At 37.2% G+C, this 16,743-nt stretch overlaps 2 protein-coding genes across 6 annotated transcripts; one reads left to right on the top strand and one right to left on the bottom strand.

The window, feature by feature from the left end:
- Positions 1–232: 232 nt before the first annotated feature.
- On the top strand, positions 233–2,913 carry LOC140812538 (transcription factor bHLH63-like). 3 transcript variants are annotated; one of them, XM_073170837.1, is made up of 7 exons: positions 233–949; positions 1,078–1,311; positions 1,447–1,581; positions 1,669–1,740; positions 1,835–2,035; positions 2,114–2,213; positions 2,702–2,913. In XM_073170837.1, exons 1-7 carry the CDS (start codon positions 533–535, stop codon positions 2,737–2,739), a joined length of 1,197 nt encoding a protein of 398 aa, XP_073026938.1. In that variant the 5' UTR covers positions 233–532; the 3' UTR covers positions 2,740–2,913. The 3 variants fall into 3 exon arrangements, with proteins under 3 accessions (XP_073026938.1, XP_073026937.1, XP_073026935.1); XM_073170836.1 differs by having other exon boundaries at positions 235–949; positions 1,826–2,035; positions 2,123–2,213; XM_073170834.1 differs by having other exon boundaries at positions 237–949; positions 1,826–2,035.
- Positions 2,914–11,187: 8,274 nt separating this feature from the next.
- Positions 11,188–13,030, bottom strand: LOC140813251 (syntaxin-112-like). 3 transcript variants are annotated; one of them, XM_073171743.1, is made up of 2 exons: positions 12,871–13,030; positions 11,188–12,290 (listed from the first exon to the last, which is right to left on the bottom strand). In XM_073171743.1, the coding sequence occupies exon 2, from the start codon at positions 12,285–12,287 to the stop codon at positions 11,454–11,456; it is 834 nt and encodes a 277-aa protein (XP_073027844.1). In that variant the 5' UTR covers positions 12,288–12,290; positions 12,871–13,030; the 3' UTR covers positions 11,188–11,453. The 3 variants fall into 3 exon arrangements, with proteins under 3 accessions (XP_073027844.1, XP_073027842.1, XP_073027843.1); XM_073171741.1 differs by having other exon boundaries at positions 11,188–12,358; positions 12,871–13,029; XM_073171742.1 differs by lacking the exon at positions 12,871–13,030 and adding an exon at positions 12,454–12,475 and having other exon boundaries at positions 11,188–12,358.
- Positions 13,031–16,743: the final 3,713 nt, after the last annotated feature.

Below are 16,743 nucleotides of genomic sequence, written 5' to 3'. Positions count from 1 at the left end.
TATAAATATTAATATTAAAAAATAATATATAGATAAATGTAGTAATCCACCTAATCATAATAAAATAATGGCCCAAAACAAATTTGGGCCTTGTCCCGGTGTTCAGGGCCCCTCGGACATGCCCACGTGGCTAGTCATGTTGATGGGCCCACACACCATGGCTCCATTAAATAATTTTCCATTTGCCCCACACCAAAATTCAAGTCTCTCTCTCTCTTATTTATTGCGGCAGATTCCGGCCATCTTTTTCAGATTTTCCCGGCACATCTCTCCCCCAAATTATATTTATACCCGAGATTTCCTCACTCCCTAATCCTTAAAATTACCAATTTTTTCCTCAAACTTTTCGAAGAACTCTACTACGAATAAAGATCGAAACTACTTGCACAAAACAAGAAAACGTACACTTGATGCGAATTACTCATTTATTAGGCCAAGAAGAAAGTGCTTGAAGTTGAAGTTAAAGCACACTTTGCACTGTCTGTCTTCTTTCTGCAGTTATCTGCTAGATTATTGAAAAGGGGCTTGGGAAATGAATAGAGGTTCACCGGAAATGTTTACTGGGAGTGCAGAAATGAGTGTGCTCGAGAGGCAACGGGCACGTCTCAATTGGCAGCAAGAGAACTTGATCCAACACCAAGACTTTATTTATTTCAACGAGAACGAGCACTTCGATGGTGCTTTCTTGATGGGAAATGCCGATCAAGGTTTTGGTGAGCTGCTGATGGGCAGAGCAATGAAGCCCGACCCGGGTTTTGAAGACGGATGGAATGGTTTGGATTATGGGAATGTGTCCGAGTTTGAAATGAGTTGCGCTCTTCCTAGGACTGCTAGTTGCCCGCCGGCGGTGGTGGCTGATGGTGGCAAAGGAAAGGAGGCTGCTTTGAGCTTTGCCACCGGAAAAGAGAGTTTCAAGAAGAGAAAGGCTGATAAGAATCATATTCCTAAGGTGAGTTTGTAATTTCTATAGCGGCAGCTCGAGGGATGATAAAAGATTCAATTTTTATTTCCTATAATTTTGAGAGTGTTGAGATGCAAATTTGGAATATGAAATATGGGTTTTTGGGATATATTCAGGTAGCGGCGGAAGAAAAATCCCAGGACAAAAAGATGAGGCGGGGTGCAGAAGAGGACACGAGGATCACAGAACAAAACAGCAACAGCAAGAGCACCATCACTACTGCCAACGACAATAACAACAAAGGAACTTCTGACGAAAATTCGAAGCCCTCCGAGGCTCCGAAGCCAGATTATATACACGTTCGAGCTCGACGTGGGCAAGCCACGGACAGCCACAGCTTGGCGGAAAGAGTAAGGACACGAACACCCTATTTATCGGGCTTTCGGGTGGAGATTCCTCTGCTAGAAAACCCAGTAATAGTTTCTTTTTATCAACCTGTCGCATGTACGAAGTAGTTTTGATGGACTTTTACATGATATTGGCAGGTTAGGAGGGAAAAAATCAGTGAAAGAATGAAGTATCTACAAGATTTAGTTCCGGGATGCAACAAGATCACTGGGAAAGCCGGGATGCTTGACGAGATAATCAACTATGTCCAATGCCTTCAAAGACAAGTAGAGGTACATAAAACCAGAGCTCTTAGTTTCCAAATTCAGCAATTGTTTGCGCCTATAAAGATGAATTTGATCAGTCAATCGTTATGGCAGTTCTTATCCATGAAACTGGCGGCAATGAATCCGAGATTGGATTTCGAAACTGACAACTATTTGGCTAAAGAGGTAGAGAGAATGTTTTCCAATCCTAAACATACCCCTTCAAGTCGTCTCACTGACGATTATCAAATGCATAACTTGGATGAAACAGATGTTTCAGGTTTGTGCATCTAGCATTCCCGCAATCGGATCATCGGCGGAATCTGTCAATCCTACTCATCTTCAGTTCAATGGATTTGGAAAAGAAGTTTCAAGTTGTGGCCTAGAAATGGGAGCAAATCCTCCTGATGTCGCACTCCGGAGAACGATCAGTGCTCCTGTATCAATCCCAGATACCCTTTTCGTCTCATCCTGTTTAAACGTAAGTTTTGTTTCATCTAATTCTTGGTTCTAGCTACTTTTTAAGCATTTTTTCCCTCAAAAACCAACTTTAATACAGCAAATTCAGCAATTAACTTGGGATGCTGAGTTACAAAACCTTTACGGTATGGAATACCAACAAGGAAGATCAACATCATTTGTTTCTCAGCCATTTTCAGGTACTTTTCGGGCATTCTTTCAGAGACTTTGATCCCTGTTTTTTTGATAATTTAAAGAAATAGAAAATCCCACAAATTTAAGGATGTCATCACATAATAATGTGTTCTTTTCTTTTTCTTTTTCCGTTGAAACCCAAAAAAACAATGAGACATTCGTTATTAAAATGTCATTGTCCCTCAGGTTGTCCTCATGAATAAAGTAGTGTATTATGTAGTTTACTTTTTGTCTACCACATTAAATGAATCAATGCTCAAAGACACCAGGCTTTTCAATGTCAATAATTCACAAACACAGTGCTGTAAAATATACAAGCAGTTCCGGCAAGAGTTCAGATACAGAATTGACAAATTATGGCCAACCAATTCCTGCATCAACCATAAAATGTTCTCAAATTCATACCATATAATTCTAAATAACACTAAGACCCAAATCATGTTTTCCATTTTACATTAAGATTCGAATATTGAAACTTCAAACAATTTTGCAGGTTTCATCGATGCCAGCCATGTGAAACAGGAGATGTGAGTTACCACTAGAACGAGCCCGGTCCCGAGCCAGAGCCCCGCTTCGTACTACGACGATCTCTTTTGGTTATCCAGAAGTACATGCCGTGTGTATCTTGTGTATACTACCCAGTCGAGAGAAATATGCATGATGATGAGCAAATGATAATGAGAAGTAGCCAAAATTTGCTATTAATCATCCCTGTCAATCTGCATCTTCTTTCACTCACTCACGCACACACTTCCCAAACTTGCCAATCAGCCCAAAAAAATTAAACACTGATAGATGCAGCAAATAACAAATAAGCGAAACATTATCATCAGATTGTACAAGTTGTCCACACAATTAAATCTGAAAGCAATTTTAAGCAATCTGTGGCAGATAAGAAGACAAGAGCCAACTTGTAGAACGTAGATGTTTACTATTGCAAGATTAGAGCGAGACCTCTCATTTTATCAGGACTTCATAATACCATTTAATATAATATAATATTTGGCTTCTTTTACATAGAATAAATTCGAATTCTATACACAGTTTTTCTAAATTGTAAATTCTGACTCTAAAAAACAATCAAGATCCAAGTAAAAGCTCCACCTTCACCTTCCAAAAAATTTTAAACATTGATGACATCAAAAAGTCATGTTTCCAGGAGGTGATGATGAGGTTCAAATTTTGCCCATTTGCTAAAAGGACAAGGAATCTTGGAATCCATCATGAATAGCAGGACTAGTTCCAATCAATAATGTAAATGGTTGACCAAATGGTACGAGTTGCAGTCTTTTGAGCATCACAATTCAAAGATGGACTTCAAGAAAGGCAAAACTAAAAAGCACTTTTCTTTTTCCCAGCAAGAGGAAAATGTTGATGACAGCAATTATCATTTATCACCACAAAAGATTCTTCAGACTCCCGTTTCTAGAATCAAGTGAAAAGGTTTGTAACACTTTTGCACACTTAATTGAACCTTGTATCAACTAATAGGAATCTATGGAAGGTTGCAGGAAGAAGACATCCTGCCTTCTCAAATGAAAAAAATAAATAAATTTAATTTTTTGGTGCGCGATTTTTCATAGAATTCGAGTTTCAACACCCTGGCCTGAACCTATAATCTGCCCTTGTGCTCGAGATCTTGGATCCGTGTCGAATCAACCATGCAGCTTATAATATATTTAGTCTATACAATTTTTTGCAGTCATGTTCACGTTCTTATTTTCACTGAGCATTTGAGCGAATAAATGAGCCTGCCTTGACCATACAATATGGAGAGGTGATCAATATTAAACATAATTAGTGTATGTAGATGTATTGTGACGAGACCGTCGAGGGTGGACCACTGTCCATACTAGCATCCATGAACAAATTACTCGAGTATGATATAACAATGCTAGAACTCGAATCAGAATGATAACCAGATTACTTGAATTCAATCAAAACCGATGTTCAAGTTGAGCTTTGATCAAGGTGCTTGTGATAAGATGTGCACCTTGGAGAATTAATTGTTGGAAATCTTTTACCAAGTCAATGATACATACATTATGGCATGCTAATTTTCGAAAATTGGAAAGAATATTTGCATGATTGGAGTATCATACAAATTAAAAGAATTGAGGCATGATCATTGCTAGAGATTTTCGAAAATCCCTCCTAGATTAATTTCCTACATATGGTGATGGATAGATACTAGTGTGATTGGGAAATATATCATCAAAGTGGCTAAAAAATCCCTTGAATTAGCATCACCATTTTCGAGCCAAGTATGGGGGGAAAGAATCAAGGACTAAATCCCACCATTAGGTAGCCAAATAATTCAAACATGGAAAAAGGTTTCTAAGCCAAAAACCTGAGATTTGGTGGCAAATTGGAAGGAAAATCATGGGATTTGGATGCATATCATGCATGATTTAGGTACCATATTAAACTATCCTCTCCTCACCTATAAATACACCATCATGCCTAGCCATTCTTACACATTTAATTTCGAATTCCCCTTGCTGAAAGTCTCGGAATTCAGCAGCATTTCCAAGCCAAACTCTGTCGAAAATCTTCCAGAAAATCGAAGCCGAAGCGCCGTCCGACCGAAGAACGAGGAGCGACCCAATCCCCAAAGTTGTGCACCACATTTTTAGCATCATTATATACGGTAAGTGGGCTGTTTTAAAGGTTTAAAATTTCGGATATATGCATATGTGATTTTTCGGTATTTTTGAAAATACAGTCGAGTACATATTCTTTCCTACTCCTTTTCTTGTGTCGAATTGTCATACTGTTTTAAGCACTGTGAGGAGTCGACTGTATATGGGTGTGAATCCCAACCATGACGTACCCTTACGCGGTGGGGGATATAACCGCTATACGGCCTCGCCCCCTTAGAGGAGTAAAAATTAGGGACTAACGTCAGTAAACCATAGAAAGTTGGATAAATCACAGTGGCTGGTAAATGTTATGCATGTTTATGAAGTATGTATGCAAGTCATGTGTTTCGAAATTTATGCATGTTGTTTTATTATACTCGATATTCCCCCACTTGCTGAGTATTCCCAAATACTCACCCCCCTTACAACCCCTCACAGATAAGTCCGAAGAACAGATTGAGGAGGAAGAATCCGAGCAGTTTTGGGGATGGTGAATTCTCAAGGAAATCGTTTATGTTTAAGTTATTATTAATTAGATTTACGTTTCCGCATTAAAACTCTGTCGTCTTAATTATTTCAGTTTTGTAAAGACAATGTTATTTCATTGAAATTATGATATATAAACTAGTTTCGGTTTATACTGTGCTACGAAAGGCTTGTTGTTTCGATTGTGTGATTGTTAAACAACGCCGGTGTCAAATCCCGAGTTTCGGGCGTGATATTTAAGTGGTATCAGAGCCGCCAGGTTCATAATCCAGTTGGGAAGAAAAATTTGTTAGATTATGGCAAAAGGCTGATGCAGTCCCCTTCGAAACGGTCTAACGAGTAATATTCACAAATTTGTTGTGAGGCATAGTCCAAAAACATGAAAATCCTTCGTCTAGACCTCCGAAATCGCGTTTTTTCTATTTTAGGAAAGTTTCGTATAATTCGTAACTTTTCATAGGAAACTCAGAATTTAATTCCGTCGACTGTTCTAGAATCCTCTCGACGTATTCTTTCTATCCATGGGTCAATATCCAAAATTTTATTTTTGAAAAATTTCTCGAAAAATCTCTTTCAATGCGTAATTTGTGCTAGTTAAAGGATATTTATGAAATTTTATTACTAGGACAATTAGTATTTGTATTCATTTTTGGGAATATATCTATCAGAGATAAGTTGACTTAAGCTTCTGATTAAAAAAAAAAATTGATTCGAGGATGATAAGTTATTTATGAAAACTAATATGAGAAAAGTTGATATAAGGATTATATCATAAGTTTTGGGTACTGTACTATAGAAGTTGGTTTTGTGTCGATAGTTAATTGTGTGAGCAATATGTTTGGGTTATTAAGAATATTAAGCGTTAACTTTAATATGTAGGACATTGGAATATCTTGTGAGAAAATATCATCTGGTTAAGGAATTTATATTATTTTGAGATAACAAGTATGCTACGACCTTACGTAAATAAAATAAGTTATGAGATATTGATGGGTATCAAGGAAAGTATAGTGCAATAAGTTTTGACTTTTATGGTACTAAGAATGATTCAAAGAGAATGACATTCAATGAACTCCTTTGTATTAGAGCGTGATAGGCTAATGATCTTGATGAAAGTAAGATTTAGTAAAAGAATAATTATTTGAGGTAACGACTAGGTTATAATTTTCGGGATTTAAGCTATAGATCGATATTGAGTTAAGTTTCAATATTCTATATGGGTTGTAATTTTTTTAGATAGTAATCAGGATAATTTTAAAATAGAATAAATCGGTATCAATTTGCATATGTTTAGTGTCGACTTGATTCAACTCACTTCTGTAGATTTCGATGCCATCCTAGGGATGAATTGGTTATTTAAGAACCATGCAATAGTAGATTGCCAGAGTAAGAATGTCAAACTTTGAACCCCGAACCAAGAAGAAACCAGGTACCATGGCAATGCTAAGGAACAGAAATACATTTTTCTGTTTCTCAGACTTGGAAAGCCATAATATCGGGCGAACAAATTTACCTAGTAATGGTAAATAAAGTGCATGCAAGAAGTAGATGAGCTAAAGTTGGAAGATATTCCAGTAATACGAAAATTTTCGGACGTTTTTCTAGAAGGACTTCTTGGAATGTTCTCGGACTAAGATGTAGAGTTCGAGATAAATTTGGCACCATTGATGCACTAATCTCCAATACACATTATCGAATGGCTCCAGATGAACTCAAGGAGCTTAAAAAAAACAACAACTTCAAGAGTTGTTAGACAAAAAACAGATAAGGACATGTGCATCCTCCTGGGGAGCTGCAGTCCTTTTTGTAAAGAGGAATGATGGAAGTATGAGATTGTGTATAGATTATCGAGAATTCAATAAAATCACAATCAAGAATAAATATCATCTTCCAATTATAGACAATTTTTTTCAACGTAAAGAAGCTACGATCTTCTCCAAGCTTGACCTGAGGACATGCTATCATCAGCTAAAGGTCGGAGCAGGAGACACCCCAATGTCAGCATTCATAATAAAGTCATGTAAGATCGAAATCAAGAATATCAGTGGAACTAAGAAAGTAGATGAAATTCTAAGTTATCCGAAACATAAGAATGCAACAGAAATTAGAAGTTTCTTTTGATTACCAGGCTATTAGCTGAAATTCGTCGAGTGCTTCTATTCAGTATCATATCACTGACGAGACTCGCACAAAAGAACTATGAATTCAACTGAAGAGAAAGATGTGAAAGAGCTTTCAAACATTAAAAAAGAAGCTAAGATCTACACCAATGTTGGTATTATCTACTGAGGACAAGGATTTTACCATCTACAGTGAAGAATCAAAGGAAGATATCAAATGCGTACTCATGCGAGACATGTGAGTCAACTGAGGCCGCATGAGCAAACCTATGCTACTCACGATCTCGAGTTGGCAACAGTGGTATTTGCCTGGGAAATTCGGAGACAGATGGTGTCAAGTGTGAAATCTTCACGGAACACCAAAGTCTAAAATATTTGTACACTCAAAAAAAAAAGAATTGAAGATGAGGGAAAGACGGGGGATAGAGTTACTCAAGGACTATGACTTGACCATAAGTTACCATCCGGGTAAAGCAAACAAAGTGGCTGATGCGCTAAGTCGGAAGGGCCCAGGCAAGATGACTCTAGCTTCGCTCTCGGCCCAGCCATGTCTGCGGGAGACCGTCAAGTTAAACCAAGATCGAGACTTAGTACTGACCAAACTTAAGGAGCAAGTCAGAGAAGGGAAGTCTCAGGAGCATCAGATTGATGACAAAGGAATCTTATGGATGAAAGGGAGACTGTGTGTGCCCGACAGTGATAACCTTCGCCAAGAGATAATGGCAGAGGCGCGCAAGTCAAGATTCTCAGTCCACCCGGGCTGTACGAAAATGTACAAGGACCTCAAGAACAGTTTCTGGTGGAATGGCATGAAAAGAGATGTAGCGGAATTCGTCTCCAGATGTCAGGTATGCCAGCAGGTTAAAGCAGAACACAAGCAACCTGGAGGATTACTGCAACCTCTGGAAATTCCCGAGTGGAAATGGGAGCATATTTCCATGGACTTTGTGGTAGCATTGCCAAAGTCTTGGCAAGGCCACGATGGTATATGGGTGATCGTGGACAGACTCACAAAGACCGCACACTTCCTACCCGTCCGCATGAATTACAATCTCGACAAGTTGGCTTCACTGTATATGGACAACATTGTGAGACTGCATGGAGTGCCTGTGAGCATTCTATCCGATAGAGGTCCGAGGTTCGTCTTGCGTTTTTGGAAGAGCTTTTAGGAGGCCATGGGAACGAAAGTGACCCTAAGTACCGCCTATCATCCTCAAACAGATGGGCAAACGGAGAGAACCATCCAAACCTTAGAAGATATGCTGCGGGCATGCGCTCTTGAATTCAGTAGCAATTGGAGCACTCACCTACCCTTATTTGAGTTTGCTTACAACAACAGCTATCGCAGCAACATTGGAATGGCTCCATACGAAGCTCTTTATGGGAGGAAATGTCGGTCACCACCTTACTGGGATGAAGTGGGAGAGAAAGCCTTAGTGGGACCCGAGCTAGTACAAATGATTGTGGACAAAGTTAAAATTGTCCGAGAGAAGCTCAAGGCAGCTCAAGATCGACAGAAGAGCTGGGCAGATCTTAAAAGAAGGCCTGTAGAGTTCAATGTGGGCGAGAAGGTTTATGTGAAAGTCTCGCCTATGAGAGGAGTTGTCCGATTCAATAAGGCCGGGAAGCTGAACCCTCGATATGTTGGACCCTTTGAAATCTTAGAAAAAGTGGGCACGCGCTAGCATGCAGACTGGCACTGCCACCAAGCATGTCAATGATCCACAACGTGTTCCATGTGTCCCAACTAAGGAGGTACATTCCAGACCCAAGTAACGTTTTAGAAGTAGAACCGCTCTTGACCGAAGGAAATTTTGGGAGAAGGACTGAAATACGAAGAAGTTCCTATCAGGATCGTGGACACCAAGGAACAAGTCCTCAGGCGACGCATCATTCCCTACGTCAAAGTGCAGTGGTCCAACCACACCGAGCGAGAAGCGACTTGGGAAGTTGAAGAAAAGATGCGAAAGGAATATCCTTACCTCTTTGGAGACCAAGCCAGCCCAAGTTTCGAGGACGAAACTTCTCATAAGAAGGGAGGGATGTGAGAACCGAATTTTTTTAAAGATTTGTAGGATGTGATATTTTTGTGTAAAATAAATAAATAATAAGATGTGCACCTTGGAGAATTAAATGTTGGAAACCTTTTACCAAGTCAATGATACATACATTATGGCATGCTAATTTTCGAAAATTGGAAAGAATATTTGCATGATTGGAGTATCATACAAATTAAAAGAATTGAGGCATGATCATTGCTAGAGATTTTCGAATATCCCTCCTAGATTAATTTCCTACATATGGTGATTGATAGATATTAGTGTGATTGGAAAATATATCATCAAAGTGGCTCAAAAATCCCTTGAATTAGCATCACCATTTTCGAGCCAAGTATTTGGGGAAAGAATCAAGGACTAAATCCCACCATTAGGTAGCCAAATAATTCAAACATGGAAAATGGTTTCTAAGCCAAAAACGTGAGATTTGGTGGCAAATTGGAAGGAAAATCATGGGATTTGGATGCATATCATGCATGATTTAGGTACCATATTAAACTATCCTCTCCTCACCTATAAATACACCATCATGCCTAGCCATTCTTACACATTTAATTTCGAATTCCCCTTGTTGAAAGTCTCGGAATTCAGCAGCATTTCCTAGCCAAACTCTGTCGAAAATCTTCCAGAAAAATCGAAGCCGAAGCGCCGTCCGACCGAAGAACGAGGAGCGACCCAATCCCCAAAGTTGTGCACCACGTTTTTAGCATCATTATATACGGTAAGTGGGCTGTTTTAAAGGTTTAAAATTTCGGATATATGCATATGTGATTTTTCGGTATTTTTGAAAATACAGTCGAGGTACATATTCTTTCCTACTCCTTTTCTTGTGTCGAATTGTCATACTGTTTTAAGCACTGTGAGGAGTCGACTGTATATGGGTGGGAATCCCAACCATGACGTACACTTACGCGGTGGGGGATATAACCGCTATACGGCCTCGCCCCCTTAGAGGAGTAAAAATTAGGGACTGACGTCAGTAAACCATAGAAAGTTGGATAAATCACAGTGGCTGGTAAATGTTATGCATGTTTATGAAGTATGTATGCAAGTCATGTGTTTCGAAATTTATGCATGTTGTTTTATTGTACTCGATATTCCCCCACTTGCTGAGTATTTCCAAATACTCACCCCCCCTTACAACCCCTCACAGATAAGTCCGAAGAACATATTGAGGAGGAAGAATCCGAGCAGTTTTGGGGATGGTGAATTCTCAAGGAAATCGTTTATGTTTAAGTTATTATTAATTAGATTTATGTTTCCGCATTAAAACTCTGTCGTCTTAATTATTTCAGTTTTGTAAAGACAATGTTATTTCATTGAAATTATGATATATAAACTGGTTCGATTTATACTGTGCTACGAAAGACTTGTTGTTTCGATTGTGTGATTGTTAAACAACGCCGGTGTCAAATCCCGAGTTTCGGGGCGTGACATTGTGTCCTATATACCAGCTAACATGGTGTAGAATTCCACTATAACTCCTCGCGAGTGATGTGTAAATTTGATAAAGGACAATTTAAATTTGTATTGATTGTATCAAGTGGATTCTTGCCATCTGCCTTTTACGCGGCATGGATATAGGACGTGTTTATTAACCCCATTCAAAGAATAGAGCATTCAACTCTATGCAACAGAAAATTCGTACCGAGTTTAGCACCGATAACCAAGATATGTCCAAATCTCTTAACCAGCAATTTCTTCACAAAAACAACAATGAAGGAATAGTGAAAATTAGCACATCACAAACCTTAAATGAATTGAACTGAACATATTGCTCAACTGTGATCTAGCGATGAATACCATATCATCAAGCCTATTGCACTCCAAATAAAACAATGAAACCATTTCTTTACCTCACAAAATATAGCAGAATTCGAAACAAATGATCATTAGTAACCACCATCATAATTCTTGGGAAGTTTTGTCATTAAAATTTTTCAGAATAAAATTGCAATGAGGCATATCAGCATGAACACAAGCACCACTATACCGATCCAAAAGGCCCAAGTCCTCTTGTTCTTCATTTGCTTAGCTCGATCAAGCTCTTTTGTACCACCACTAATATACGCTCCAGCATTAACCACATTTTGCTCGATATTATTCATTTGTTCTCCCTGCGTTTCAACCATAACAGCCATATCGAGAAACACCTGATGTAGTTCAACCAAGCTTCTCTGTATTTCCTTCACTGCCTCGTGCCTTTCGTGGTTCTCCAACATTAAATCTCCCTTTCCCTCGAAAAGCCCCTTGAGCCCACCTTCCGATATCATCTTTTCAACCGTTGCATCACTCGGTTGTTCCCCCGTGGCACTATAGTACCTCCTCTTGAGCCCTTCTTTGTGATCAGAAACAATTTTTTCCCTCAAACACTGAAAATCGTTCATCATATCTTTCAACTTGACTCTGAGTCCATGAGTCACTGAGATTCTTGTGCGATCTATTGGGCTTCCTTCTCCATACGCAGCAGAGACACTGCGATTAGCCACATTGGACTTGTCTAGCAATTCCAATCTTGTTTTGATGATTTTGGCCTTTCTAAGAACAGTGACCATATCGGAATTTATCCGGTCCCTTAATCCTCGAAGAACCTTAGAACTTTGAGAGGATTTTGTCTCTTCATTAAGGGCTTGAAGATCAAGAAGCAGATTGGTTATCTCTTCCATATCAGCCTTGATTGTGCCCACTTCTGCGAAAAATTTAGACAGATTGCTTTCATCTTCTGGGTTGAGCTGCCCCATTTCAATATCTTGACCTGCCTCAAGATCCTTCATCGCCTGTTTCTTGAGATCAACATAACTTAGAAACGATTTTGTCATAAGATCGTTCATCTTGGCACAGAGTCCTGCAATACAAACAATAAAAAAACAAACAAACAAACAAACAAATTCAGCCCTTGTGACATCAAAAAGACAGTCATATCATATAAAATACACATACAAAAAATTATATGCCAATCACAGACAAGTCCAACCAAACCCCTCATGTACGTCGTGAGAACAAGAAATTCAATCATTCAAAAGAAAATCCACGCAAATAAATTCGTTCAGGTCTACAAGACAAACCCAAAGCAACCTACCATTTCTTCAAAATCTAAATAACAGTAAATGTAACAGCATAGTGAAAAAGAACTTTTCCACATTACTAAAACCAATCGATTATTGTATTGTCACATCAATGATGAAACTAGCACAAATATATCAATTGGAATCAGAAAGAAACCAAAATCCGTCATCATCAACACTCAATATCTTCAAAAACCATTCTAAAACAACAGAATGAATAATTTCTAATCAATATAATATAACTAAAATCAAAAGAACAAAGAGCGGCAGAAAAAAGAGAAGAAAAGAAAACCTTGACGAAATGGAGAGGCCAAATGAAGGGCGAAGGAAAGGGTTTTCCCCTTCTTGATCTGAAATGAATTCCGGCAGTGAATGGTTGATTGGAAAAACGGAGGTTTTAAAGGAATTATCTTTCTTTCTCTCTTTTTTGGCCGTTAAAAGTTTTCGTTGTGTCTGATTTGAAATTTAAATTTGGAAAAAGGTTTATTATTTTAGATAGCCGTTGAAAATGTGCCTCCGCCCTATCCGGAAATAGATATATACTAGCAATCCGAACACATAATTTACATTAGTACATCGATATAAGTATTGTGTATTTATACAATATTTTTATAATTCATTTGGTTTATATTTAAATGAGGATCACAATAAAATTATAAGAAATAGTGAGGGACTGCAATGTAATTTTGATATATAAATTAAAAAATAAATAGAAAAAAAAAGCAAAAGAAAAACTGAAATAAGAATTTAGCCTTCAACTTAAGCAACAAAAACTCTATCCATTAAGCTACGTGTAACTTGCATTAATGTTTCAACACTTTATTAACTCTAAATTTCTCAAACTTAATAATATAGTATAGATTTTTATTATTCTGTATAAATTTATTAAAAAAAATTATTGTAAAAAAAATTTAATAACTTTTAAAATTTAGATTTCGAAAACTCAAATTTTAGATTTAGTCTGATTTGTCGTGTTTATTTAGGCATAGTTTGGTACATGGGATAAGAGAGGGATTGATAAATAATCCTCCTTATCCCATGTTTGGTACATTTTAAAAAGCTCATGATAATATCATGGGCCCTTGATAAATAATTTTTTAGAGGGATAAATTATCCCTAATAGAAGGTGTGATAATTTTAATTTAATGATAAAATACACTACAAATGACTTAATTACCCTCCATTTATAAATGATTTTTTATAAATCTATGCTAGTAGGTAGAAATTAAAATCAAATAAATATTTTATTTATTTTTATATATTATATAATATGATAATTATATAAATGAATTCGGGATAATTATATAAATAATAAATCTCAATAAAATTATTAGTATCACTCGATTAACCTTAAAAATTGATATTTGACTTGACTCAAAAAATCAAGGGCTCAATTATCATATTATATAATATATAAAATTAGGTAAAAATAATTAAATCATGCAAGTACTATCGACACATAAACAGATAGAAAATATGAACTCAAGCATCAACTTTGAAATTATAAAATTTATTATGATAAGGTTAATTTTGTCATTACAATCTAATATATAAATTTAATCACTCTTATTAAAATCATACCAAACATTAAATATAATATCCTATATCTTATTTATCCTTAACTTATCCTTATATTATCTATCACATGTTTAGCCTATCATGTGTACCAAATTATGCCTAAATACATATATAAATTCTTATGGGAAGATTAAGTATAATTATCTGAATTCATCTTTTATAATTGTCAAAATATATTATAGTTTCCCTCTTCATTAAAAAATTGTTGAAAGATTCTTAATTTCTAACCACCGTTTAATCGTCTTGTCAAATTTCTTAATTATTGCGAACTTAAGTTTGAAAAATGTTAATGATGATCATCTGATATTATCAAATGGTAGGACCAATTCTGCGCAAATTTTTATTTTTAAAAATAAAAAAAAAATCATATTTGTTATCTGTAATTTCGAATTTCATATAAAAAAAAACTAATTATTAAATTCAGCATATAACCTTCTTTGATATTTTAAATTAATACTCATTAAAATTGGTTGGTTTTTTATGAGACTAGAACGGACCGAGCTTCAATTTCCAACTAAAGCAAGCCGGAAATCAACAATGGAGTGTTAAAAAAGGGACTAAGAGAGTTTCTCGGCGTAATCTCTGCGACGTTTAAGTCAGAGACGAAAAATATGAATATGTTAGCTAAGGCGCTCGCACCCCTTGAAAATGAGAGTATTCAATATTAAACGAAATCTTCAAACATAACATTTACAAGGGAATGATGTGGGGACCACATATGTTTGGTAATGGACCATAAGCGTATAACTCACTTTCCTTCTCGGCCAGAGGCTCGCCCTCCTAAGGTTATCCAAACAAAGAAAAGCTCACTCATGGGGCGAGACAAGACCTAGAAGCTCTCATGTTTGGAGTAGAGATGTCAATGAGGTAGGTATGAGACGGGTTTGACTAAATCCAAGACCCTCCCCATGAATATTTTTTTACCCATTACGGACCCTACCCTGATTAAATATTCTTCGGACCCACCCCATCTCGAATACGAAACGAGGCCGGGTAGACCCGTGAAACCCGTGAGACCCGATTTTTTTTTAAAATAAAAAAGTAATCTTTCTTATAACATGACTGAATTATGAAACAGAAAAAACTTTAAATATAACATTATGGAAAATTAATTCGTGTCTTCGACCACACTTAATAATAACAAACGAAGTATTTTCACGACATAAAGAATTATATAAAAAAAAAGTTACTAGCTCTCCAAAAAAATTTTGACATCCCAAAAAATAAGTCATAATATAAAATCAGTGAGTAGACAATATTTCAGACACATTCTTCGGGATCATTTTCCTCTTCATAAAAAATGGTGTGACAAGTTGGTAAACTACTTGAAGAATTAACTACAAAATTAAATAGAGAAAGTACATTGAAAAAATAAAATGTAATTTCAAATTGTAAAAAAATGTAATTTAAAGAGAGAAATTAAAGTAAAAAATGTAAAATGAAAGCACAATAACAAAATAAAACAGTGATTTATTTACCTTTCACCTCACCCCACAACTATCTTCGCGAGCACATCAATGCCTCCAAAGTCGTTGGATTAAGTTTACTAAGATGAGGACCAACTATTCTTCCACTATAGCTAAAAGCAGAATGAAATACAACAGTTGACGTGGGAATAACTAAGATCGTTATGGTTGAGGTGAGCTACTAAAAAATTGAAAATTGATAAAACTAAAACCCTAGAATATTTATATCCACATATATGGGGTGGATATGAGGCGGGTATTATAGGACCCATGACCCGCCCCATATCCGGACAGGTCTGAAAAATTGGATCCGAGACACGCCCCATGACCCCTTTAGTGTGCCCAAACCAACCCCATACATGCGGGGTCCATTGCAGAACCCAGACCCATTGACATCCCTAGTTAGGAGCGAGCATCCGCTCTTGTTAATTTCATTGGTCATCTACTCCACACTTTTAACTTCTCAGCACATTATCAACTCCTTAGCGCACTTTTAGCTCCATAGCACATCCTCAGCTCTTCGGCTCATCCCTAGCTACTTAACATATCCTCAGCTCTCAGACTTTTCAGCTCATCCCTAACTCCTCAGCACATCATCAGCTCGCTCATCTTTAGCTCATCCTCACCTGCCACACTCTTTAATGTACCTCCTAGATCCATTCCTCACATGCCACACTTCATAGCTCGCCTCTGTACGTACCATACTTCCTTGCACGCTTCCACACAAGTCGATTCTAATAGCTCATCTCTGCCCTTGTCATCTCTCTTGGCTACAATTGAGACCACTTCAACTCTTATTATTCAACTCACTTTCTATATCCTAATTCCTTGGCACACTTCTTTAGCACTTTAGCTTCTAGTCCTTCTACTATGGTTCGCCTCAACTACTCACCCTAGTGGACCGATTCGTTGACTTGGAAATGGACCCGATCTCGTCATTTGGTCATGGACCTATGTTGAACTCGGTCATACAACAGACACACTTGTGGGAAATTTATCTTTCTAAGTTCAATATATTGTGATCCAATTCATCATTTCTATCCGGGGGAAAAAAAAGAAAGAAAGCGCATTTTCCGATCCTTAACGAAAAAATAAAGAAAGTGCATTTTCCGATCCTTAAC

The sequence above is a fragment of the Primulina eburnea genome, chromosome 14 (assembly GCF_022965805.1).
Source record: "Primulina eburnea isolate SZY01 chromosome 14, ASM2296580v1, whole genome shotgun sequence".
NCBI classification, from domain to species: Eukaryota; Viridiplantae; Streptophyta; class Magnoliopsida; order Lamiales; family Gesneriaceae; genus Primulina; species Primulina eburnea.
This window is presented reverse-complemented; position numbering and strand designations above follow the sequence as displayed.